Raw genomic sequence first — 24565 nt, 5'->3', positions numbered from 1 at the left:
TTTTGAATTGATTCCCAAACAGGCATCCATTTGGGGTATGTCTGCATGGTCAGGGAGGAAGCAATGTATGTTAAAAAGTAATTGATAATACATTTCAAAATCCTACTGTAGACAGAGCAATCTGTTGTTTTAACATACATAGTGATTTGTCCAATCTACATCATGGATGAAATCCTGGCCAATTGAATTCAGTGCTTTCATGCAAGCATTTTAAATGTGTTTAGCGATCCTGTTTTTGAAAACATGCACTATCCTACTGTAGGCATGGCCTTAGTGTCATATCTCTGGGTCTGAGAAGGAATCTGATAATTGCATGCCCAGTACTGTATACATTAATCACAGTGTAAAAAATACCCTCTATGTGGACTAGACAGTGGAGTCTTTGAGGCATTGACCTTACATATGTGTTATGTATGAGTTCTAACAATGAGTTATTGGTAAATGAGAGCAAGAGTTTGAGTAGATAGAGAAGATGGTGCCAGGATTACCATTGTAGCTTTTTATTGTCCAATGTCATGAATTCTTTGAATTCATGAGCATTGGTCTATGACCTTATAACAGACTTTTAGTATTAACCTGGGATCTTCATCAGTGTTGTATGCTGAGTTTAATTCTTCAGCTAATAACCTGAGAACACTTTGCTGGTTTCAGTGGAATTTCAAGATTCCCTCTTGTGCTTTCATTTTGAATTACCTCTTGTTTCACTAAACCTGACTTCCTTACATTGTGGACCATGAGAACTGTGGGACAGTATGGTTATATTGTAGGCAACTTGTGCTGTTTTCTGAGCTATTTGTCTTCTTTCTCCTTGTACCAAATGACTGAACAAGTTATTGTTATATGGAGTATGCTGTACTGTTCTCCATATGCTAAGGTCTTCAGAGCAGGGATTCTCTCTTCTTTATTCAGATTTTAGCAAAATGGGGTTTGATTTGGCCCGCCGAATGTTACCATAATGTAAATAGTTAATAATACTCCTTTAGTATTGTGCTAAACAGAGAAATGCTGACACATTCCCTGATTTGCTTGCACCTTCACTGTTTTTTTCTAATTGTGGTTAAGTATTGCTCATTGCTTTATGAAAGAAAGGAGGGGAGGAGCAGAATTCGATTATGTTGAAGAAAATGGTAAAATAGCATTTATTATTATTTTTTTTAATAGGCCAACAATGAAGATCCTTTTATTTCCTCCACATCAGGCTCTGTAAACAATGTGGTCATAACTAAAAATATATTTGAAGAGCCACCAGCTAAAAATGAGGATATTCCTCCTGCTTTGCCCCCCAAGACTGCAACTCCTTCAAGACCCTGCCCTCCACCACCTGGTAAAAGCTAATACTTGAGATTCCAGTAAAGTTTGTTTTGCCTTCTTCTGTAATGATGTGATGGTTGTAAGAAAACATAGTTTGATTTCCTGTGGAACTATAATAAAAGTATTCAGGAACTGGCAAAATATGAAAGAACTCTGCCCCTGTACTGCTTACACCTTCTCTGATGTTAAATTCCCCGTGAATGTTAGGTCAGCAGTTTGTTTGGAGAGAGCAAGAAACTGAAAAAAGGAGAAAACCTAACTTCAAATTTCTACAAAGAAATAGTGTTACTAGTAGGAAAGTTAGGAAGTGTGTCATTCAGTAATCATTGGCTACATGATTAACCAATAAGCAGTTCTTCATTTAAAAGGGCATAACAGCCGGTGTGCAAGCATGCTGGCTCAGTCCTGGCTTGCACCAGGTGCAACAGCTACCCTTTCTGCAGCCCAGTGTTTAAAGAGCTTGAGAGCTGATGTGCAAGCATGCTGGCTCGGTTCCGTCTTGCACCAGGTCCAAAAATATCATAGAATCAGAGCTGGAAGAGACCTCAGGAGGTCATCAAGTGTAGCCCCCTGCCCAAGGCAGGACCAATCCCAACTAAATCAACCCAGCCACGGCTTTGTCAAGCCGAGACTTGCACACTTCTAGAGATGGAGATTCCACCACCTCCCTAGGCAACCCATTCCAGTGCTTCACCACCCTCCTAGTGAAATAGTTTTTCCTAATATCCAACCTAGACCTCCCCCACTGTAACTTGAGACCATTACTCCTTGTTCTGCCGTCTGTCACTACTGAGAACAGCCTCTCTCCATCCTCTTTGGAACCTCCCTTCAGGAAGCTGAAGGCTGCTATCAAATCCCCCCCCCCCCCACCCCCACTCTTCTCTTTTGCAGACTAAACAAATCCAAGTCCCTCAGTCTCTCCTCATAAATTGTGTGCTCCAGCCCCCTAATCATTTTGGTCGCCCTCTGCTGGACCCTGTCCAATGTGTCCGCATCCTTTCTATAGTGGGGGGCCCAGAACTGGACACACTATTCCATATGTGGCCTCCCCAGAGCCAAATAAAGGGGAATAATCACTTCTCTGGATCTGCTGGCAATGCTCCTCCTAATGCACCCTAATATACCATTAGCCTTCTTGGCTGCAAGGGCACACTGTTGACGCATATACAGCTACTCATCCACTGTAATCCCTAGGTCCTTTTCTGCTGAACTGCTACTTAGCTATTCAGTCCCCAGCTTGTAACAATGCTTGGGATTCTTCCGTCCCAAGTGCAGGATGCTGCAATTGTCCTTGTTCAACCTCATTAGATTTATTTTGGCCCAATCCTCTAATCTGTCCAGATCACTCTGGACCCTATCTCTACCCTCCAGCGTATTTATGTCTCCCCCTAGTTTAGTGTCATCTGCAAACTTGCTAAGAGTGCTGGGACTGAGCCAGTGTGCTTGTGCGCTGGTTCCCAAAATACAGGTTGTACCTCCAAAAACCGGTGCTCTGTGGTCTGGCAACATCCGTTGTCTTACAGAACCACAGATGCTCCTGGATCAGAGAGCCTAAGAGCCTAAGTGCAGAAGGGCCAGCTGGCTGGGGCAACAGGGTTGGCAGCCCAGCTGGGGGCGGTACAAAACAGAGGCCAGAGCCCCACGACAACCTCCAGCATCCTGAGGCTGTGCAGGGCCATGCAGGAGTCCCCCAGCAGCACAGATTGGTGCTGGACTGGAGCCCTTTGGCAGCCCCCAGGAGCTTGGGGCTAAGGTCAGAATCCCATGGCAGCATGAGACCAGAGTCCTCTGGCAGCTTCTTGGAACTCAGGGCTGGAGCCAGAGCTCTGCAGTAGTTCCCAGAGCACAAAACTGGGGCATTGCAGCATCCCCCAGGAGTGTGGGGCTCGAGTTGAGCCTTGTGGTAGCATGAGGCTGGAGCCCCACAGTAGCCCCCTGGAGTGCAGGGCCAGGGCCAGAGCCCCACAGTAGCCCCCTGGAGTGCAGGGCCGGGGCCAGAGCCCCACAGTAGCCCCCTGGAGTGCAGGGCCGGGGCCAGAGCCCCACAGTAGCCCCCTGGAGTGCAGGGCTGGGGCCAGAGCCCCACAGTAGCTCCCTGGAGTGCAGGGCCGGGGCCAGAGCCCCGTGGCTGCCCCCGGATATGCAGGGCTGGAGTCCTGTGGCAGGAGTCAGATCCTCTGCTGCCCAGAGAGCCGGCAGCAGCTGGGCAAGCAGCCCAGCCAGGTTGAGTTGAGGTGGGGAGGCAAGTGCCTGCTGGGGCAGCTTTGGGAGCCAGTGGCAGAAGACGTCCCCTGGTCCAGCAAATTCTTTTTTTTTCGGGACCAGTCAGGTCCTGACAGTGCCAGACAAAGGAGGTCCAACCTGCACTGTAAATACAGAGTCGCAGAGGGGCGGGGGATTGGGTGTATCCGATAGCATTAACCGATAAATGATTAACCGATAAACGGATGCTTAACCGGCTGCACTATTACATCCATAGTTACTACAGAGAGCTGCCAGTAGGTGTTAATAGATAACAAATCTTAGGAGGTTCTGTGTTAAAAACAAATAACCCACTTCAGTGCAAGTACCATTGAAGGTCTCTAGTTTTCAAAACAGTTTCCTTTTTTGAAATTTAACCTCTTTACATCCCAAGTGCCTTTTCTAAGGTAACGTAGGTTAGTCAATGGAAGAGTTAGTAATAAAACCCAAGATTGCTAACTTGTAGTCTTATTCCCTAAATAATGGACCCATGCTTCCTGCCCACCAGAAGGAGCATAGATAGGTAAAGAAGCTACAGCCATTGTAACGTGTTATTGATTCAAAGCAAGTGTAGTATCTTAATTACAATGAACATTTCATTTTATTTTTTTACCTTGGAAATCAAATTTTGAAGAGATACCGGTAGGCTTAAGTGTAGTAGCAGTTGCATTCCTTTTCAAACTCCAGTCTTTATTCCATTTGCATTTAGGCTTATGTGAACACTAGTGCATTATTATGGAGTACTATATTATAAGAGTTTTAAATTGTTAACGAAAGCTATACCATAAAAATTAGACTGTCAGAAGATAGTATACAATGGTAATAAAATAACAGAATAATTGGGTTCTGCTTTTGGTAAGGGAGGAACGATTTAAATCTTGCGCTATTATCAGTAAATAAAACTTTTAAAATATTAGCTCTAATTTGTAACATTATTTTGGTGAAATTTCACTCTGCTTTTTGAAGGGCAGGACTGCTTTATTTGCTTAGATTACACTTGCTGCTATTTTTGTGGCCATTTGAGTTGACTTGGATTATTTTTGATCCAGGGAAAAGACCTAACAACAAACTGGATTCTTCAGATTCCTTTAAACAGAATGATCCGTTTCAGCCTTTCCCAGGCTGTGATGTTACCAAAGAACAAGAAGCTGATCTATTTTGTGACCCATTTGCTCCCAGCAATATTGGTAAAGACACAGACACTAGCAATTTTGCAAACTTCAGTGCAGTAAGTAGATACTTTTATATATTTGTTTCTTGAGGTGAGGAAGCATTTTTAAAACTTTCTGGAATGATTCAATTATACAGGTCAAACCTTCCTTCTCTCTGGCACCATCGGGACCTGAGTGGTCCTGAACCATGGAGTTTTCTGGACAAGGGGAGGTCAAGGCTACAGAGAGTTGTAAGTGGGTGCTGATAGATAGTCTCAGCGGGAGCAGAGCCTGCGTTCCTTGCCGTCCTTCGCTGCCTCCAGCCCCCCACTGTGCCAGTCCTGACTGGGGCTGCAGCCCCTTCTGCACCAGCTCCACACAAGGGCTGGCCTCTCTGCCTCTAGCCCTGGCTGGGGATGTGCCCCCCACATCACTGGTTTGGGTTGTGCGTCCAGCTGCCGGTTCCACTTACTCCAGCACCAGCCAGGGCTGCACTCCTGACTGCTAACCTTGCTTCCTCCAAGCTTGGCTGGGGCAGCACTCGCTGCCACCAGCCCTGACTGGGGCTGCATCCTCACCCTACGCCACTCCCCACCACGCCAGTTCCAACTGAGTCTGTTTCCACAATGTGAGCCCTGGGCGGGGCTGCACGCCTCACCCTGACAACCTTAGCCAGAGCTTCGCCTCTGGCTACTGGCCCTGCTGCCTCCGACTCCGGCTGGGGATGCGCTCCCTACTGCCAGCACAACCTGGGCTGCACTTCTGAACCTGGCCAGCCGGGGCTCTCTGGTCCAGCAATATCTGTGGTCCAGTGTTGCTGGACCAGAGATTCCCAGATTTTAGAGATTCAATCTGTAGTAAAATCTTCAGATTTAATTTAAAATTGCCAAAACTTGTCTTCAGAACTATGTAATCCCTTTTCTTACCAGCTCTAATTAACTTTTAAAAGGTTCACGATATGTTTAGAGCAGGTACTTGATAAGGTACGTGTAGTTGTAATTAAGGCTGGTATAATCCATTCTTCAGTATAAACAATGCAGAATTTTGTTGTTATTATTGAGGTTATATTGATTGCGTAAAAGTTTTCCCTGAAGGGTTCCAGACTTTTACAAAGCAGTTATCAGATAATTTATGTAATTGTCTAGGTATTCTAGTTGACATCCATCATGTTATACCAGGGGTGTATAATTTATGACTGGAAGGGGCTGGGTCTCAGGCGGAAGGGCCATGGCCAGGACATTTCTGTGTTTCCCCACCCACAGACCCTGATTGGTCTTGGGGTGGGGGAGCGAGCAATGTCTTTGCCCTCCCCTCCCCTCCCCCAAAGAGTACAGTCAGCTGTTCTGAAGAGCTGGCCGTTCCCTCTAGGTACCTGTGCCTCTGGCGGTGCTCCCCCCTGCTGCCCCCAGGTCAGTCACAGTCATGTGAAGTCTCTTGCTCCCTACACTTGCCCTGCAAGGGAGCGCCGCACTTAGAGTATACAGCTAGCTGAGCAGCGGCTGGCAGTTGACTTTAAGTGCTGAGCCCCTTGCAAGGTGGGAGGAGACTTCATGTGCTCCCCTCACCCCCAAGTGTTTATAGACCTGGGGTTCAGGGAGTGTGCAAAGTCTCCTCCCACCTTGCCCCTGTCCTGCAAGGAGAGTGCAGTGCTTAGAAGTGCTGCACTCCTCACAAAGGCAAGAGCAGACTTAGCACACTCCTCTCTCCCCCTGACCCCAGGTCAATCAGGGCTTGTGAGCAGGGAGAGTATGTGAAGTCTCCTCCTGCCCTGCCAGGAGCACTGGGTGGTTCTAAGCACTGCACACTCCTTGCAGGGCAGGGGTAGGATGGGGGGAGACTTCACGTGCTTCTCTCTGCCCCCAGGGCTTGATTGACCTGAGGGCGGGGGGAGCAGCAAGGCCTCCATGGACTGGATCAACTTGCTTGGCAGGCGGGATCTGGCCCATAGAGGCCCTTCTGCCCACCCCTGTGTTAGACTACACAATACATTTAAATATTCACAAGTTCAAATCATATGGCATGATGCGATCATTACAGAATTTAAAAATAAAATTAAGATCCTGTTAGTTTTTTTTCTTAGCAATCTCTAAAATGTTTGGTTACAATTCCAATATTCCACAATAGATAATTATATAAGGTTTGTGTTTATAAAATATAAATGAATGGAATATAATTATATTTGAGAGAGTTAAATGGTTAGTAAATTGGAGGCACAGGTATAATAAGTTAAAATGTGGCATGTATTTATAAACAGTTATCTATTTCACATAAATCCCTGGGACCAAGCAATAAGAGCAAACTGACATTTTGAGTATGTTTCTATGTATATGAAATTATTGTCTCTGTGCTTCGCAAGTAAGAATTGTGGAAAGCTTTGCTTCTCTTCCAGCTTTCATGCCTCTTTGAGTGGATTTTTATATAATGATAGCAAGTTGTACTTATAGTAACCTGGCCAGGTTGCTCATGCTCTGTTTAGTCCTTGTAAATTGTATGTCTGGTGAGTAAACGCTGTTCCAGTTTTTAATTTGACAGGTGGTGGTTTATTAATTTGGGTTGTGCTGCTTGTTGTACTATGGAAATCTCTAAAATACTCTTCTTGCTCATACTGATTCTTAGATGGACTAGGTTGCAAACCTGACAGGGTAAAGGAGAGTGGTGGATGGAATGGTATCTTTCAGTTTCAGGGACCTTTGACTATGGGCTTCAGAAAGGAATCACATTGTTTCTCAAATTGTTTTGTGTCTACAAAAATGTCAAGTTTAGAAATAGCAGTTAACGGAGAAATGAGTTTTAGTTTTTTAAAGTAGCCATCTCTCTGTTATACTCAATCTATGCCTTCTCTGGAATGCTAATAGAACCATGTTTGGCATTAATTTTTGTACTGTATTGCTGATAATCCCATTCCTTATTTGGGACCATGACATCGAAATACTGTAATATTTGAGCAGCTCACTTCATGTTCTGTTTGCAAACATACACCTTTATCTTTTATTTTCTCTCTCCCCTCCCCCTTTTTTTCCATGTAAGGACAGGAGAGCAGTTACAGAGGTACTTGGCTTATACTGTATTCCTCTGCAGAATCATTTTTCTAGTGACACCAGCTGCACAGTTCATTCTGCAGTCACTGCCACTGGGAAAAATATCTTTAAAGGAGCACAACACTGTTAAATGAGGGAAAAGATAGTTGTTCCACAGTGCCAGATGTATCCTGTAGTGTATGAGGGACTACCAATTTATTCACATTTGGTTGGAGAGAGTCCCGTGGAGGGCAACAAAAATTATTAGGGAGCTGGAGTACATGGCTTTTGAGGAGGGGCTGAGAAATCTGGTCTTATTTAATCTTCAGAAGAGAATAGTAAGGGGGGATTTGATAGCAGCCTTCAAGTACCTGAAGGGGTCCCAAAGAGCTGGAGAGAGAGGCTGTTCTGAGTGGTGACAGATGTCAGAACAAGGAGCAGTAGTCTCAAGTGGCAGTGGGGGAGGTCTAGGTTGGATATTACGAAAAAATATGTAATTAGGAAGTTGGTGAAGCAGTGAAATGGGTTACCTCAGAAGGTGGTGGAATCTACATACCTAGAGGTTTTTAAACCCCAATTTGACAGATCCTTGGCCGGGGTAATTTAGTTGGGATTGGTCCTGCTTTTAGCAGGGGATTGACCTCGATGATCTCCTAAGGTCTCTTCCAACTCTTCCTGAGGTCTCTGATCCTAATACCTAGAATTATTTTGTTAAACAGTTTAAAGTGATTGATGCAGTAGCATTGTTTTCTCTGTCTAAATTTAGGACTCAGTTTTGTTCATTAGGATTGCTCATATGCTTGAAGTTATGAGTACTTTGCATAGGTCACTGTGTTCAGCAGATTCCCAGATTGTATCTTTAAATTGGTGATAATTGAACAGGTAGTATTTTTGATCAAACAGTTAATCTTCAGGACTGTGCTAGTGCAATTCTTATTTAAACTACAAATGAAATTGTACCAGGCTACTCTTGAAACACATTTTTCAGCACAGAGACAAATTCTAAACCTAAAATAAATCCATGATATTTTGAAACAGTTTAAATGTACTTGAGTCTGAGAGTCTTTGTATTGTGCAGTTACATTCTGATTAAATCCATATTTATTTATTTATTTATTTATTTATTTAAATTGCAGTATCCTACTGAAGAAGATATGATTGAATGGGCTAAGAGGGAAAGTGAGAGAGAAGAAAAAGAGAGACTTGCAAGATTAAAACAACAAGAGCAAGAAGACTTGGAGCTGGCTATTGCACTCAGTAAATCTGAAATATCAGAAGCATGAAGCTTAGAACAACATTGTCTTATGTCAACTGTTTTGTCCCTTTTTCCTGAAAAATTAACCTATTTGAAATGTTAATCAGAAGCTACCTATGAACAGCAAAATATGAAAGGTTTTAAATTCCCGCAGTTGTGATTGAATAATCACCTTTATATTTCTCCCATTTTGATATGCAAGTTTCCTAAATTTTTTCACTAAGCTTATCAGTTAACAGAATGCTGCTTCCATGAGTTTTCTCCTAGAACTTTTAGTCTGTGTAATTTTTCTTCTGTAAACCCATGACATCAAAGTGTCTTTATGTAATATAGAAAGATTAGGTAGATTTAATCTCCTTAAGGAAAGTGGTTATCGTTCTGGTGATATGTGAAGATATCTTTATGAACCCTTGTAATTATGGAAGACCAACGTTGAGACATCAAACAAGCAAAATATTGTCTCAATCATGTTCCTTTGGAAAGTATGTTGTTGAAAGGGGTATAATATTAAAGATGAAGGTGAAAGCCTGCATTTTATATTTTGTACCATGGTGTACAGAGCTGAGTAATTAAAAAAAAATTAACAAAGAACAGATTAGCTTCTGTGCAGATTGTGTGCAGTCTCATAAAAAGGCCAGATCCTTCTACTATCTGTTTATGGTATAGAAGGTGTGTGGACATTTCTGCTGAATTCCATCTTTAGTTATTTTTAGATTTGAATATTCCATTAATTTTAGCATATACTCTCTCAGAAAACATATTTCAGGAAAGTAAAGCATATTTCCTACCTGTAAATAAATCAGTGTATAATGCAGGCAATGAGAGTAAAGTTTAAGTATAATCTGTGAGCAAGTATAATTGAGCAGAAGATGAACATGGCAGTTACTCTGCCTTCCTGACCCCCTTCCAGCCAGGTTGTTACAGTTGTTTGAAATCTTTTGTACTTTTTCAGAGCAGACTTCAGTAATGCTGGAACTGTCGAGTGCTTTATTTTATATTATTGTTAATGAAGGTTTTACTGCTGGACTTGAAATTAAGAGTACAAGTGGGAAAGATTGAAACTTTAATTGCTTTTTTGCATGGTTATAAGGTTGGGAGGCTTGAAGCAAGATTTTTTTTGTAACATCGAAAAACTAAATGGATAATTAACATGAATTCACTGTTGGCCAAAATGACTCAAAAAAATGGAAGCCCCACTTCTAGTTGAGCCAGTATACGTCTAAGCTGGCAATGTGGTAAATTTGAATTTGAAGTAGGATAGAGAAGTAGGACAAATAAAGGCATAGTTTAACTTTATACAACAGTCTTTTTCTATACATTTAATTTATTGAATGTCAACTGATAGTTGCACCTTATTAAGAAAAACTGATTTATAATTCTTTATGGTCACTGAGTCAAAGTAGGTTGATAAAATGTTAATGAAAGTAATTTATTGCCTGTTGTATAAATGTAAGAATGTCAGATCCATTTGTGTCATTCCAAATGATGCTTTTTTGATCCTGTACACACACACACACACACACACACACACACACACACACACACACACACAATTGGACTGCAGCAATATATATCTGATGTTCTTCCTTGCACTTTTTATTTTGGTGTATTTATCCTGAGATTAGAAGTGTTTCAAGACAAAAATAATCACAAAACTTGTGTGAAGCAAGGAATGATTCATTAGCCACACTTTTAGTTTGTTTTAAAAGTTCCAGTTAGCTAGGGTCACTGCTGCAAGCGATTTTGAAGAAGGCAATTTTCATTCTTTCAGGAAAATGGGTAACTTGACTTGGACAGCTTTTCTTTTGCACTGGGAAAAGAGCATTTGCAACATCCGCTCAAAAAAGCAACTTAAAGAAACCTCATGCAAGTATTAAATATCTATAACTTATGTATACAACCTTTGTAATAAGTGTACACTAATCTTGCATATTGTATGCTTAACTGGACTACAGATTCTTATCTTTTGTTAAAAATGTATACTCAGTGGACCAATACAATATTATATGTATATATTATATATATTCATGCTTTCCTGTGTGGAATTTAAAGTTTTGAGTCATTTGATGTTACATTTCATGTTACTGACTCTGAGTAGTTAAGATTACCAATAAACCACTGCTGTGAGCTAAATGGCATTACTTATTAATTTTAACTGGCTCTTGAAAACTTGGCCACATGGGGTTAGCCTTTATTTATAGACTCTACATTTGTTTAAAAGTCTAACAGTAGCCTGTAATTATGAAGAAATAAAGTTTAAAGAAATAAATGGTCTCTGTCTCTTCAGAATGGTGACAATGAACAATAAAAGACCTTATAGACAAACTACAGACTCTTCACATCTAAAGCATGAAATAAAAGTTTGAATCTTTGGTCGGCATTTTCAAACATGGACACCTACAGTTAGTCTCCCAAATACATGTTTAGGCACTTGAATAGAAGCAGCCTGTCATTTCAAAGCCCTGGCGTACCTCCTATCGAGCTCCAGTGTAGTTTAAAACTGATCAGACTCCAAGCCACTTCCGTTTTTCGGAGTTGACAGTCAATCCTGGCCACCATTGTACTCAACAGGAGCTGCAGGTGTTCAGCACTTAAGAAGCAGCCTGAATTTCAATGTATGTGCCCAAGAATGGATTTTAGGAACCCAGGCTTGAAAATTTTGGCAGTGATCTTTCTCTTCAGTTTTGTTTGTGAAAATATGAAGGGATGACATAAGAGCATCAGTCTAGATTAAGGATGTTAAAATGGGGTTATTTGTATAAATGTGTAACTGCTGAATTTTTTAGCGGTTACACATTTACATGCAGTGGGGGAGGCATGAGCTGGCTTTTAAGCCAGCTCCCGTGCCAGCACTGGTTGCCATTTTCCTTCTTCCCACCTGTGTTCAGGTTCCCACCTCCCCTCCCTCCCTCCCTCCCTCCCTCCCTCGTGCTGCTGCCTCTGATACAGCATGGGTGAGGGCAGGCTTTTAAGCCAGCTCCTGCCTCCCTTTCTTCCTCCCTCCGCATGGGGTGGAGAGAGCAGGCAGCTCCACAGGATCTGCCCTGTGCGGGGAGTCAGTTTAAAAGCTGGCTCCCCCATGCACACCTGCTTGCCTCCTCATTCCTCCACTGCCTTTAACTGCCTGTAACTGAGAGGGTTAACCAATGAGTCCAGCCTCATCGGTTAACTGTGTACTCAGATACATGTTCACACCCCTAGTCTAGATATAAATTGTGAGTTGCACATGGTTTTAGTAGCTTAAACAATTCTTAAATCCGTAAAATCTTAGTTTGGCATTTTTTTATCTGACTTGTAAAATTTAGGGTATGTGATAACTGATTGTTAGAACATTTACTGGAAAGTTCTACAAGTGTGAAGTATTTTGTTGTGCAAGTAAAACATTCTTATAACCTGTCTTCTTCCAGAGGTCCCCATGGATGCTCCTCACTTGGCCTTGGATCAGAGATTTTGAAGCAGTTACTGCTGGACCGTGTGTGCACAGCATGAATCAGCATACACCGTGCTAGTCATCACTACGAATGCGCAGCCCGATCTCTCCCATTTCTTCTCAACCACTGTTGGCCTGAGAGTGCCGTAGTTCTTCTTTGAGTGGTCTCCCATGGGTGCTCCACTACTGGTGTCAGGCTCATCCCGGTGCCGCGGGTTGGAGACTTGCCATAAGTCGTGCTCCGCTGGACCGCGCATGCACAACCAGCACCTCGCTCAATTCGTGCTTTTCATCTGTTTGCACCGGGTATGGCCGCGCCCGGTACGGCCCCGCCCAGCTCTTCTCAACCGCCCTTGGTCACGGACAGAGCTCCCTTTTCTCCTCAGTGTTCCTCAAACAAGTATCTGTAAATAGTTGACAAGTTAATAGTTTTTAGTAGTTCTTCTCAATCTGTTTTAGTTATACTTTGTGTTATAGTTTAAAAAAAAAAAACAGTTTTAAGTAGTTTAACCATTACAGATCAGCCGCCTAAAATAAATAAATAAATAAAATAAAATCCGAACAACAAAAAACAAGAAAATGACGCTAAAATGCCTGGCTCTCCAAGTTTTAAAAAATGTACCGTCTGCCGCGAGGCAATGCCGGCCTCAGACGGCCATACGGCATGTATCAGGTGCTTGGGGAGGCGCATGTGCCACAAAAATGCACCCATTGCTGCAAGCTGACTGCCAGAGCTTGGAGAGACCAAGAGATGCACCTAAAATTGATATTGTTCGACAAGGAGCTCCAACCTTCTGACGCCCCTCTGGCTGCTAGCGCTGAACACGCTACACAAAAATGCAGGGCTTTTTCTCCTAGGACTGCCGCTTGAAAGAAAAATGGCTTCTGTCAGTGGGAGTTCCGAAAGAGCTCCAGAGTAAAGTTGAAGATCTTCCATTCAACAAACAGTGGCTGATTGCCACTAAGACAGATGGGGTCCTTCACTCAGGGAAGGAGTCTTGTACCACTCTTCACACGCTGAGAATGTATACGCCTCCCTACAAGCGTAAACGTTATTACACCTACCAAAGAAGGTATGACTATACACTCCACAAGTAACAGCACTGCACTCTTGATCAGTGGCGCTTCAGACAACAGCCACAACAGAAGTGACCTTGGGCGGCCCGTTCGTCAAATCAACCTTCTTCAAAGCAGCAGATTTGACTGCTTTGTCGAGGATGCGCGCAAGTTCTTCTGTTTCACTATCTGCTAAGACCATATTACCATCAGTGGGTCAACATCATCTCGGACCGATGGGTCTTAGAAATAGTAGCATCCAGTCGCACTATTCCGCTCACCTCCATACCCCCAACTACCCCATCCACCCCATCCCTCTTCAGGGACCCATCTCACAAGGACCTACTGAAACATAGAGAGAGTGCCCAATGAGTTCCTGGGGAAAAGATTTTATTCTCGGTATTTCCTCATTCCCAAAACGTCCAGGGGATGGAGACCTATTCTAAATCTACGAAACCTAAACCCAATACCTTCAGAAGCAATGTTTCAAGATGGTGACCCTAACCACGATTATACCATCACTGAATAACGGAGATTGGTTCACGGTCCTCAGCTTACAGGACGCCTATTTCCATATTGCGATACATGTGGCACTCAGGTGTTTTCTTCGATTCGTAGTAGGAGATGAACATTTTCAGTACAGAGTACTTCCTTTCGGCCTCGCATCTGCTCCCAGGGTGTTGTCCAAAACCCTGGCAGTAGTTGCAGCCCACCTTCGCAGGACAGGGATTATGATATTTCCCTATTTAGATGACTGCCTCCTCAGAGGTCGCACCTGTTCAGAGACGCGCAGAATGGTAGCGATAATGAGACAGACATTCAAGTCCCTTGGACTCATTAAAAACATACCAAAATCATCACAAGAGCCAGATCAAACTCTGATTTTCATAGGAGCTCAAATCTACTCGATTTTGGCACAAGCATATTTACCTGTCAAACATTTCCACGCAATTCAGGACCTAATAAACATGCTGATGCAGTCGTCAATACTTCCCATGTGCGTTTTCCTATAATTAATGGGCCACACGGCAGCTACCACCGTCGTGGTCCAACATGCAAAGTTACATTTTCGTTGCCTCCAGCATTGGCTGGCCTCCATTTACATTCCTGTGAAGCACAGCATCACAAACTGGTAGTTCTACCACAGCACGTCCAAGAATCTCTCCAGTAGTGAACCGCCACCACCTTTCGCCATCCCCAACCATCGAAACAGATAACCACAGATGCTTCCCTCATCGATTGGGGAGCTCACACAGGCAAGTTAATAGTTCAGGGCTGTTGATCCGAAGCAGAAATGTTGCTACACATCAACATACTTGAGCTCAGAGTAGTGTTTCACGCCTGCAGACATTTCAAATCCTATACAATGGGCACAACAACATTGCAACGATGTATTACGTCAACAGACAAGAGGGGGCTCAGTCTCGATCCCTCTGTGCAGAGGCTATCCACTTATGGAACTGGTGTATTCGCAATGACATTACCCTCATAGCATCGTACTTACCTGGTGCCAACAATGCTATTGCGGATTCACTTAGCAGACAATTCCTTCACGATCCCAAGTGGGAAATCCGGGCCAACATTCTGCATCATATCTTCTGTCGTTGGGGTTTCCCTATGATAGACCTATTTGCTACTTACACCAATGCGAAGTGCCCAAAATATTGCTCCAGAGCAGGAATTGGCCATCAGTCCTTGGGAGATGCCTTTTCTTCTCCATTGGGGAACGTCGTTACTCTGCATTCCTACCAGTTGTCCTTGTATCCAGGGTCCTAGAAAAAATCAGAGTGGACGCAGCCCGGGTGGTTCTCATAGCCCCTGCTTGGGCACGGCAACCATGGTACCCAACACTTCACCAAATGTCCATGCAAATATCATACCGCTTCCTCACCCTCCCCCCGCCAGATCTGCTCACTCAACAGAACGGCTCTCTGTTTTATCCTACATCTGACCACTTGGATGCTAAGTGGTTCCGTGCATCTGAGGACCGTTGTTCCGAACGTAGGAAGGACTCCACAAGAGCCACTTACTTGGCTAAATGATCTAGATTTAAAATATGGTGTAACAGTAATTATATAAATCCACACACTTCACCGTTGCACCATGTACTTAATTATATCCTACACTTGCAAAGAGCAGGACTTTCAATAGCCTCCTTGTGGGTACATCTAGTGGCAATTAACGCATTTCACCACGCCATGGAAGGGTGCGTCATTATTCTCCCATTCTACCACCAAAAGGTTTTTGAAGGGGCTCACAAATCTTAATCCACCACGGAAGCCCCCACCACCTTCATGGAATCTTGATTTGGTACTAAACACCTTAACACGTTCCCCATTCGAACCAATGGCTACGACTCACTGCACTTACGATTAAGATGCTCTTTCTGCTGGTCATAATGTCGGCATGCAGAGTAAGTGAGCTAGCAGCCCTCATGTTATCTCCACCATATACAGTGTTCAGTAAGGACTCAATAACGTTGAGATACTATCTAGCATTTATTCCTAAAGTCTGTACTGAATTTCACATGAACAAGCCAATCGTTCTTCCCTGCTTCTGTCCCAAACCGCACGCCTCTTCGCGTGAAGCAATTCTCCATACGCTCGACGTACATAGAGCCCTTGCGTTCTATATCAACAGGACGCAAGGAATCCGGAAAACAGACCATCTTATCATATCACTAGCAGATCGCTCCAAGGGCCAACCACTATCTTCTCAACGCACTGCAAAGCTAATAGTTGCATGTATTACTACCTTTTATTCAAACTGCAATAAGTCGCTCCCATCACAACCTAAGGCTCATTCGACAAGAGCAGTAGCAACATCTACCGCCTTTATAAGAGGAGTCCCGTTTTGTGACATTAGCCGAGCAGCAACATGGTCCTCCAATATCACTTTCATGAGGCATTATGCGATCGTACAGCAGTTTGCTTCAGACTCCTCAGTGGCCTCAGCAGTACTCCTACTCTATCACAAACTTTGATTCTGTAGCCCACCTTCCGGACTGGGATACTGCTCCAAAGCCACCAGTAATGGAGTACCCACGAGGACCACGCGAAGAAGTTACTCTCCTTTGTGCAGTAACGATGGTTCTTCGAGATGTGTCCTCATGGGTGCTCCACAACCTGCCCTCCTCCCCACTCCAGAATCTTGGTTTTCTTTCTCATTACAGATGACCAAGCGGGTGAGAGGAACTGGGTGGGGCCGGACCGCGTGCGATGGATGAAAGGTGCAAATGGCGCGAGGCGCTGGCAGTGCATGCTTAGTCTGGCGGAGCACGGCTATGGCAAGTCTCCGATCTGCAGCGCTGGGACGAGTCCAACATCCGGGCTACGTCTAGACTGCAAGCCTATTTCAAAAGAGTGTCTAGACAACAATCAGTACTTTTAAAAAAAAGCAAGCTGCTTTTTTGAAAGAGAGCACCCAGGTAGTCTGGATGCTCTCTTGCGAAAAAGCACAGTTTGCATTACATAGCGCCTTTTTTCGAAAGAGCACTTTTGAAAAAAAGTGTTATACCTCATAAAATGAGGCTTTCTGCAGTTGAAAAAACTGCTACGTTCTTTCAATTTACTTTTGAAAGAATGCAGCAGCAGTCTAGATACAGGGGAAGTTTTTTCAAAAAAAGGTCACTTTTTTTGAAAAAACCCTGTAGTCTAGACACACCCCGGTAATGGAGCACCCACGGGGACACATCTCGAAGAACCATCGTTACTGGTTGAAGGTGAGTGACTTCTTCTCTGCCTTACTGACACTCTTCAACTAGTTATTAGCCATTAATTGTTAGTTGTTAATGTTCTTCTTACGTAGTCAGTAGTTAATTGTAGTTTAAAAACATTTTCATGTTGCCGATACGCAAGCCCAATCTGACAGTCATTCGCAATGTGTCAGATGTTTAGGAGAGCACCATTCATTGCAAGATTGTCTCCACTGTACGAAACTCAAGGCCAGGACTCACAGAGACAGGGATCTTTGCCTAGAACTGATCCTGGTGGAGAAAAAGGCACACTCTGCTTCAGATCCGGGAAGGCAGCCAGAGAGGTATGGTCACCCCAAGGCTTCCCTCAGGGCAAGATGGCACTAAAAAAAGAGGCGTTCCTCTGTGCCTTATCAGCCCTCTTCCAGAAAATGGTCTCTGCCCAAACCATCGGCACAGAGGTCCTGCGTCAGCACTTATGACATGCCGGGTACCTCAGGAGTTTAGGCACCATCAGCTGCAAGTGGTACCGTCGGCAAAGGGCTTACGCACCGCCCTAAAACCATACCAGTACAGACCACGATGTACCATCATCTACATCGGTACTGTCTCACCATCAGTGTACCAACAACTTCAGCAGTACTGATCACCATGGCACCAACATCACCGTCGGCACCATGCCCGACGGCACCAATCATTTTCCTCCACGCTGACGGTGCCCCCTCCTTCGGCACCGACCAGAGTTGCAGCACCAGTTGTATACTCAGTACTGCCAACATACCAGCAATCTAGTCCATCCATGCCAAACACACCATCGGCACCATAGAGACATACACTACAAACTCCAGCACTGATCCTTGTGGCACCATTGCCGTACATGCTAAATGTTGACGTAGCAGTCACATCTGTCCCTCAGTCACCCCTTTCTGGCATGGATGCTTTCCCAGTACCTATGACATCACATGCTCTATCCCCAGTGCCATTGCAATTCTCCAACGAAGGGGTACAAGCCTCCTTCTCCGCACTGCAGCCCTCCAGTGCAATATTACAAGCCCCAATATGAACCAAGGTTGATTTTCCCCCTTGGTATGGGCACCACTGGGTGCCTCCTCCGTTACTATGTCTGGCACAGTAGCCATATTGGAGTCCCTGGGGCTCATACAGGAGACATCACAGCTTGCAACCAAGCCCTTACAAACACACTGCCTCCCTTACACCACACACAACCTCATCGATGCAGCAGTCAGAACCTCAGGTGCCCCAACCAATGGAGGAGTCACCCCCCGATATGTCACCACCTACTAACTCATCTTCATCACCGGATGAGGCCATGATGCCACCTCCACTTTCAGCCACGGATGACTTCAAGCACTTCAATGAACTCTTTAAGAGAGTTGTGGTTGAGCTCAAAATCACCACAGAAGTGGCACAAACCCCAGCATGCGCTCACCAATATACTCCAGGCTGTTCCATCCTACAAAATTGCCCGCCCCATCAATCCCGCCATTTTGGACCTGACCAATACAATTCGGCAGGATAACAATCCTAACAGAAACCGAACCTGGGCTCAAAGTCTTCGGGCTTGGCCCCTCAACCCCCACTGACCAACAAGCAAATTTGAATGCTTGGTCAAGGGCCCCAAAAATACCCTCCAACTTTCAATGCCGAGAATGACCACACAAACGTTCCAAAATCGGCTTTGCCCATTCTACTACATCACATCAGATTGGTACTCGACATTGTCTGGTTACATCATCCCATTCCTCTTGATGCCTCCTATCTGCCCGCCTACCCTGTCCAAATCAGCCAGTCTTTGCATAGATGTCCTGTTTCTTCAGGCCAGCATCATAATTACAACAGATGCTTCCCCCACCGGATGGGGCACTCAGTTCCAAGATCAGACTGCCCAAGGCCTCTTGTCAACTCCAGAGATGTCTTTACACATAAATCTATTATAATTGTGCGTCGTACACAATGCTTGCAGTCATTTCCTGCCTTCCATTACCAACAATCATGTCCTTGTCCTCAGACAACATTGCTTGTGTCTTCTATATCAACAGACAAGGAGGGGCCAGATCTCCATCCCTTTGCCCCAAAACCATAAAGCTATGGAATTTTTGTATCAGCCACAACATCCAGCTCTCCACAGTTCACATACCAGGTGTTTCCAACATGCCAGCAGATGCTTTCAGCAGACGCTTTCCCCAACATCACAAATGGGTGCTTGACATCTCGATAGCACGCTTCCTATTTCACAAGTGGAGCTGACCATCAATAGATCTATTTGCAACGCCGCACAAAACCAAATGCACCCAGTTTTGCTCAAGAGCGGGTATAGGGACAGGATCTCTCAGGGATGCCTTCCTCATCCAGTAGAATCACGACCTCCCTTATGCCTTCCCTTCCCACCCACCCCCCATACCGCTTCTGGCCGAGGCTGTTCAGAAGATCAGGACGGATGGCTCCACAGTCTTCCTTATAGCCCCCGCCTGGCCAAGATAACCGTCGTATACCTTCCTGCTCAGGATGTCGATTAGCACACCCATCAATCTCCCTCTCCAATACAATCTAATCACTCTGGGGCAGACAACCCAAACCTACCCAGATCTGCACAAGCTACATCTAATAGCATGTCTCCGTGGCTCTCCAACTTAGAACTAGACCTCCTGGAACAGGTTCGAACAATCCTCATCCACAGCCGTAAGGACTCCACCCGCGCTTCTTACACTTACAAGTGGAAGTGATTCTCAGCATTGTGTACATCAAAGGGGCAGGATCCAACTTCAACATCCCTGTCCTTCATCCTTGATTATCTACTCGCCTTAAAGCAATCATCACTCTTGTTTAGCTTCATCAAGGTACACCTAGCAGCCATTACAGCCTTCCACTGCAAAATTGACGGCCACTCCGTACTTACTCACCCCATCACCAAAAGGTTTCTCAAAGGATTGCATCTTTTACATCCTGATCTGGTATCTCGGACTAGTACTACTAGCCTTGACTAAGCCACCTTTCAAGTCCCTCATCTCTTGCTCCCTTTCTTACCTCTCCATGAAGGTTGCATTTCCTGGTTGCCGTCACGCCAGCCTGTGGCCGACCCACCTTGTACAGTGTTTCACTGTGATAGGATTACCCTTTGCACACATCCAAAATACTTATCAAAGGGTCCTTCATCATTCTATCTAAACGAAACTGTAAACCTACCTGTATTCTTCCCAAAGCCACACACAAATGCATTTGAGTCTCCCATGCACACCCTCAATGTTCGACAAGCTTTGTCTTTTTATCTAGGAAGAAGTAGGCCCTTCAGACAATCACTTCATCTATTCCTTGCATTCGCCAATCAAGCAAAGGGACAACCCATTTCGAAACAGAGGCTGTCGAAATGGATTAGAGACTGTATTAAAAACTGCTTACATGCTCACGGGCCTACAATCACCATAACGCTTGACAGCTCATTCCACCAGGGCCGTGCCTGCTTCTGTGGCGTACCTATGCAAAGTGCCACTAATGGACATTTGCAGGGCAGCCACCACAACTTACCTTTGCCAAGTACTGCACACTTTCCTATGCAGTCAACACCACAGTGGGCTACATGGTATTATCCTCTGCCTACCTTAACATTCCAAAGTCCCAGCCACCAAGGGGTGAAACTGCTTGCTAATCGCCAAGCGTGGAGCATCCTCAGGGACCTCTCGAAGAAGAAACCAAGGTTACTCACCTTGTTCAGTCACTGGAGTTCTTCGAGATGGTGACCCCGTGGATGCTCCACAATCCACCTTCCTCCCCTCTGCTTCAGACCTGGGGGCTTCCAGGGTGGAGTAGGAACTGGAGGGATCGGGCTGCACATGCGCCCTGCAGACCAGCATAGTGCACGCTGGTTCGTGCTGTGCATGCACAGCCCGGCAAGGACTGCTTCAAAACCTCCAATCCAGGTGCCAGGACAGTACCAAGACCAAGTGTGGAGCATCCATGGGGACACCATCTCGAAGTGCTCCAGTTACTGCACAAGGTGAGTAACCTTCATTTTAATGTTGAAATGATAGCACAGTGGTGATATTGTTGACATTTTCATGATTTGTTATCTACTAAGTTTTGAAACTTTCTGTGATATTTATTGTTATTCCAGTCTACTGTCGAGTTTTCAGATAAAGAAATATTCAACCATTATTCTAGTGCTTAAATGACTTGGGGAAGTTTGGGTGCTTTGAGATTTTTTTCATGTATCAAAAACGAAGTATAGTCAGGCAGTAATATATTTCCATATGCTAGGGATGAGGAAAGAGAAGACAGAGATAGGTATGTGTACTCAGAGTATGGATCAGAATCAATTAATTAGTCCTGCCCAGTATTCCCTCTGACATCTTCTATCCTCGGGTTGGTTGAATTTTCTTTTGCGTGGGTTGAAATTTAAGTACATTACCAAAATTGAGGTAGTGTGTGGGTGTGCACCACCAATACAAACAAAGCACACACACACACTGAGCACCCCAGAAAATATTAACACACGGCTTCAGGTTTTGTAGAGAGATGCATGTTTCAAAGAGCTTACAAATAAGATTTTATCCTACAAAACAAATAGCATCACACCTAGTACTTGCTACTTCTGACTCAAAAGAGGCAGAACTCTACCACATAACAAAAGTCTGCAATTCAATATACCATGTATTAATTAGTAACACAGGATTTTAAAAAAATCATTAAGATCAGAGTTTTAGGTATCTGCAACACTAAAAAAAACCTGTTAAAAATCTTTTTCTTTCTTACTTTAAGCCATTAATAGCTTATGTAAACTTTGTTTGAAATGTAATCATGCACATGTCCTCCTGGCGTGTGCACACACACACACAGTGCAGCCTGCTGCCCCCCCCTTCAACTCAGACAGGTAGAGGACTGCAGCAAGTGAGTCGGGGACACCCCAAATTCCCCCCTCCACCTCACTGCACAGATGCCAGCACCCACGCACCCCCTTTCTCTACACCTACCCCTGTGCAGTCTGCTCCCCCTAGCCCAGGTGGGAGCTGGGATAAAATCCTGCTTCTCAAACTAGCAGGCACCAGCAGTCTGCCCTGTCCTAACTCCCAGCTAAACCACAAATTATCCACACCTCCCCCACCTCACAGCATAAACAAACTCCCCCCACTTCACCCGAGTGCTAGCACCTACCTACCCCATTCAGTTTGCCCCTTATCTTCCTCTTCCCAGGAGACTTGAGAGTGCTGAGTTCCTGCCTCTCCTTGTGCAGATGGGACTCTCCAAACTCCCTTTTGACTCCGCCTCAGCCAATCACTCCCTCCTCCCCCCTCCCCACCCACTTATTGTCTCCATATCTTCCTTGTTTACCTTCTCTGGGAGCCACTCAGTTTCAAACACAAGCAGCTCTGCTTACCTGCTTGCTTAGCATGATGATGCCCTGCCCCCTGCTGGTCAGCTGAGCTCCCTGCCTGCTCAGGAGTTTTGAACTTCTGGGGGTAGCTTAGAAAACAGCTGCGCAGTCATGCAGCTTACAGAGAACTTAGGTCCTGCAACTGGACAACTGTGCTGAAATTTGGAAAAATTGAATTAGGGTAGTTCCCTAGTACACAAATGTCCACTAGCCAAAACCTAGCACTAATCAGGGTGGATTGATTTAAATGAAGTTATCATAAAAGCTAAGACAAAGCCCCATTGAGCTCACTTCTGTTTTTTTGAGAAAACAAGTATAGAATGGGGATTCCCTGGGAAAAGCTGAGTTATGCTGAAGTAAAGTAGGGAATAATGTCATCACCAGGGCTCGCCGAACTGCACATGCGCAGATCGCCCAAACCCGGCTCTTCCGGGTTGTAATCTACTTGCCACAGGCAAGTAGATTACATAGTTTGTCGAGCCCTGGTCATCACCATTATGGTCTGGGGCCATGATGTTCCAAAATAAGGGACATGGATAAGTAATATAAAAAAAGACACTCAGTGGCAACCAGCAACTTTAGATTTCTATTACCACGGTTTTCTGTATTGTATACTCAGATGATAGATTCTAAATCTAATTAACTAATTAAATAAGACATAAAGATTTGCTAAGCCAAACTTTTCAAATCACGCTTATACTAAAAGGCATAGCGAGAGTCTTTGCATTGCAAAGTGAATTATTTAAGTTATTAACCAATTGATCCAATCTGCCATATTCACATCTACATCATTTTCTCCCAATAAGCCATTTTCATTATGATGTTTCATTCTTGCAACTAGCTCCTGCATCTTCTTGCACTGCTTACTCTTGACACATTTTCCTTTTTTACCCAGGCAATGATTTTTTTTAAAATATTCCCAGATATGGCTTCTGGGGGTAAGAGAAACCCTAACAGTTTTTATTGTGGCCGAAGTGTGGGATACTGTGTGTACTCAATAATGGCTTCCCTTTTCCTTTCCAGTCCTCTCCACTGTTGTTTTCTATGTTGCCCCTGTCCTTTCCTATATATTGTCTTTCTGTTGTAATATAGCTTCAGAATAAGGGGATGTGGATAAAGCGGATAACCGTGATTTGTAGGGCTAACAAGGAAATCATACTCATGTGGTCCTTGAATTGTTTTAACTCTCTTTATCTGATGCCTTTTAAACAGCGTGATATAATTACTACAGAAGGACTATGGGAGTCAGATCTTGGGTTTTATTTTCAATTCCTGGTTTGTGAGAAATTTTGAGTGAGTCCTTTACTCCTTCTGTTCTTGGCTCTCCCAGCTAGTCCTATATTAGCACAAAGTATTTGTCATCTGTTCCTTTTTGTTTTGCTCTAATTGCACAAACCATAAAGACCATACTTAGACCATTTAATAAAGTGCTTCTTTAGCCCATGGGCCTGCAACAGTTAAATGCATACTTAATTTGACTCCTATGAATAGTATAATTAAAGCCTGCATTGCTACTGTTTGCAGGATCGAGGCCTTGAACTTTTGTTTGAGAAGCTTTGTCTCATGCCGTAGTAGTATAACATTGTCACTTACAATATTGAACTTTGCAACAGCATGTCACCTTTTTTAAAATCCATATAGTGTTGCTGGAGGTAAGTATGATGGGAGGAGGTTACTTTGGTTAACAAGTGAATCAATGTTTAAATAGTTATGTAGGAATTGCTACCCTGGCCTGGAATCTTATGTGCTCCAATCTAAACGTTAGCGTAAATGTATCTTATTTACATCCAAAAATAGACTACCTACCTAATATGAAGATTCTTGAAATAAACAATTTGTTATACAATAAAGTCAACGTAACAAACTTCAAGCTATTGTCCAGGAGATCGTGAATGATTTAAAATCTTAAAGGTGTCCTATAAAAAGTGGAAACTAGGTCCAAGTACAAAGACTATAAGCAAACTACACAAGTATATAGGGGCAAAATTAGAAAGGCCATAGGTACGAAATGAGCTCAAACTAGC

General features: G+C 44.1%; 1 protein-coding gene and 1 long non-coding RNA gene across 3 annotated transcripts in view; one reads left to right on the top strand and one right to left on the bottom strand.

Moving 5' to 3' along the window:
- EPS15 (epidermal growth factor receptor pathway substrate 15) overlaps positions 1 to 11244 on the top strand; it is a 127913-nt gene extending 116669 nt beyond the window's left edge. For both annotated transcript variants that reach the window (XM_075935959.1, XM_075935960.1), the window contains 3 exons: positions 1162 to 1324; positions 4602 to 4780; positions 8857 to 11244. In XM_075935959.1, coding sequence (XP_075792074.1) covers positions 1162 to 1324; positions 4602 to 4780; positions 8857 to 9003 — 489 coding nt within the window. In that variant the 3' untranslated portion in view covers positions 9004 to 11244. The remainder of the gene's footprint in view (positions 1 to 1161; positions 1325 to 4601; positions 4781 to 8856) is intronic.
- Positions 11245 to 11905: 661 nt separating this feature from the next.
- On the bottom strand, positions 11906 to 23083 carry LOC142830538 (uncharacterized). Its single transcript, XR_012905848.1, has 3 exons — positions 22326 to 23083; positions 15103 to 15233; positions 11906 to 12809 (listed from the first exon to the last, which is right to left on the bottom strand). It is a non-coding gene; the product is annotated as an uncharacterized LOC142830538 (long non-coding RNA).
- Between the last annotated feature and the right edge of the window lie 1482 nt (positions 23084 to 24565).

The sequence above is a fragment of the Pelodiscus sinensis genome, chromosome 9 (genome assembly GCF_049634645.1).
Source record: "Pelodiscus sinensis isolate JC-2024 chromosome 9, ASM4963464v1, whole genome shotgun sequence".
Classification (NCBI taxonomy): domain Eukaryota; kingdom Metazoa; phylum Chordata; order Testudines; family Trionychidae; genus Pelodiscus; species Pelodiscus sinensis.
Note: the sequence above shows the minus strand (reverse complement) of the source record. Positions and strands in the feature narration are given on the sequence as shown.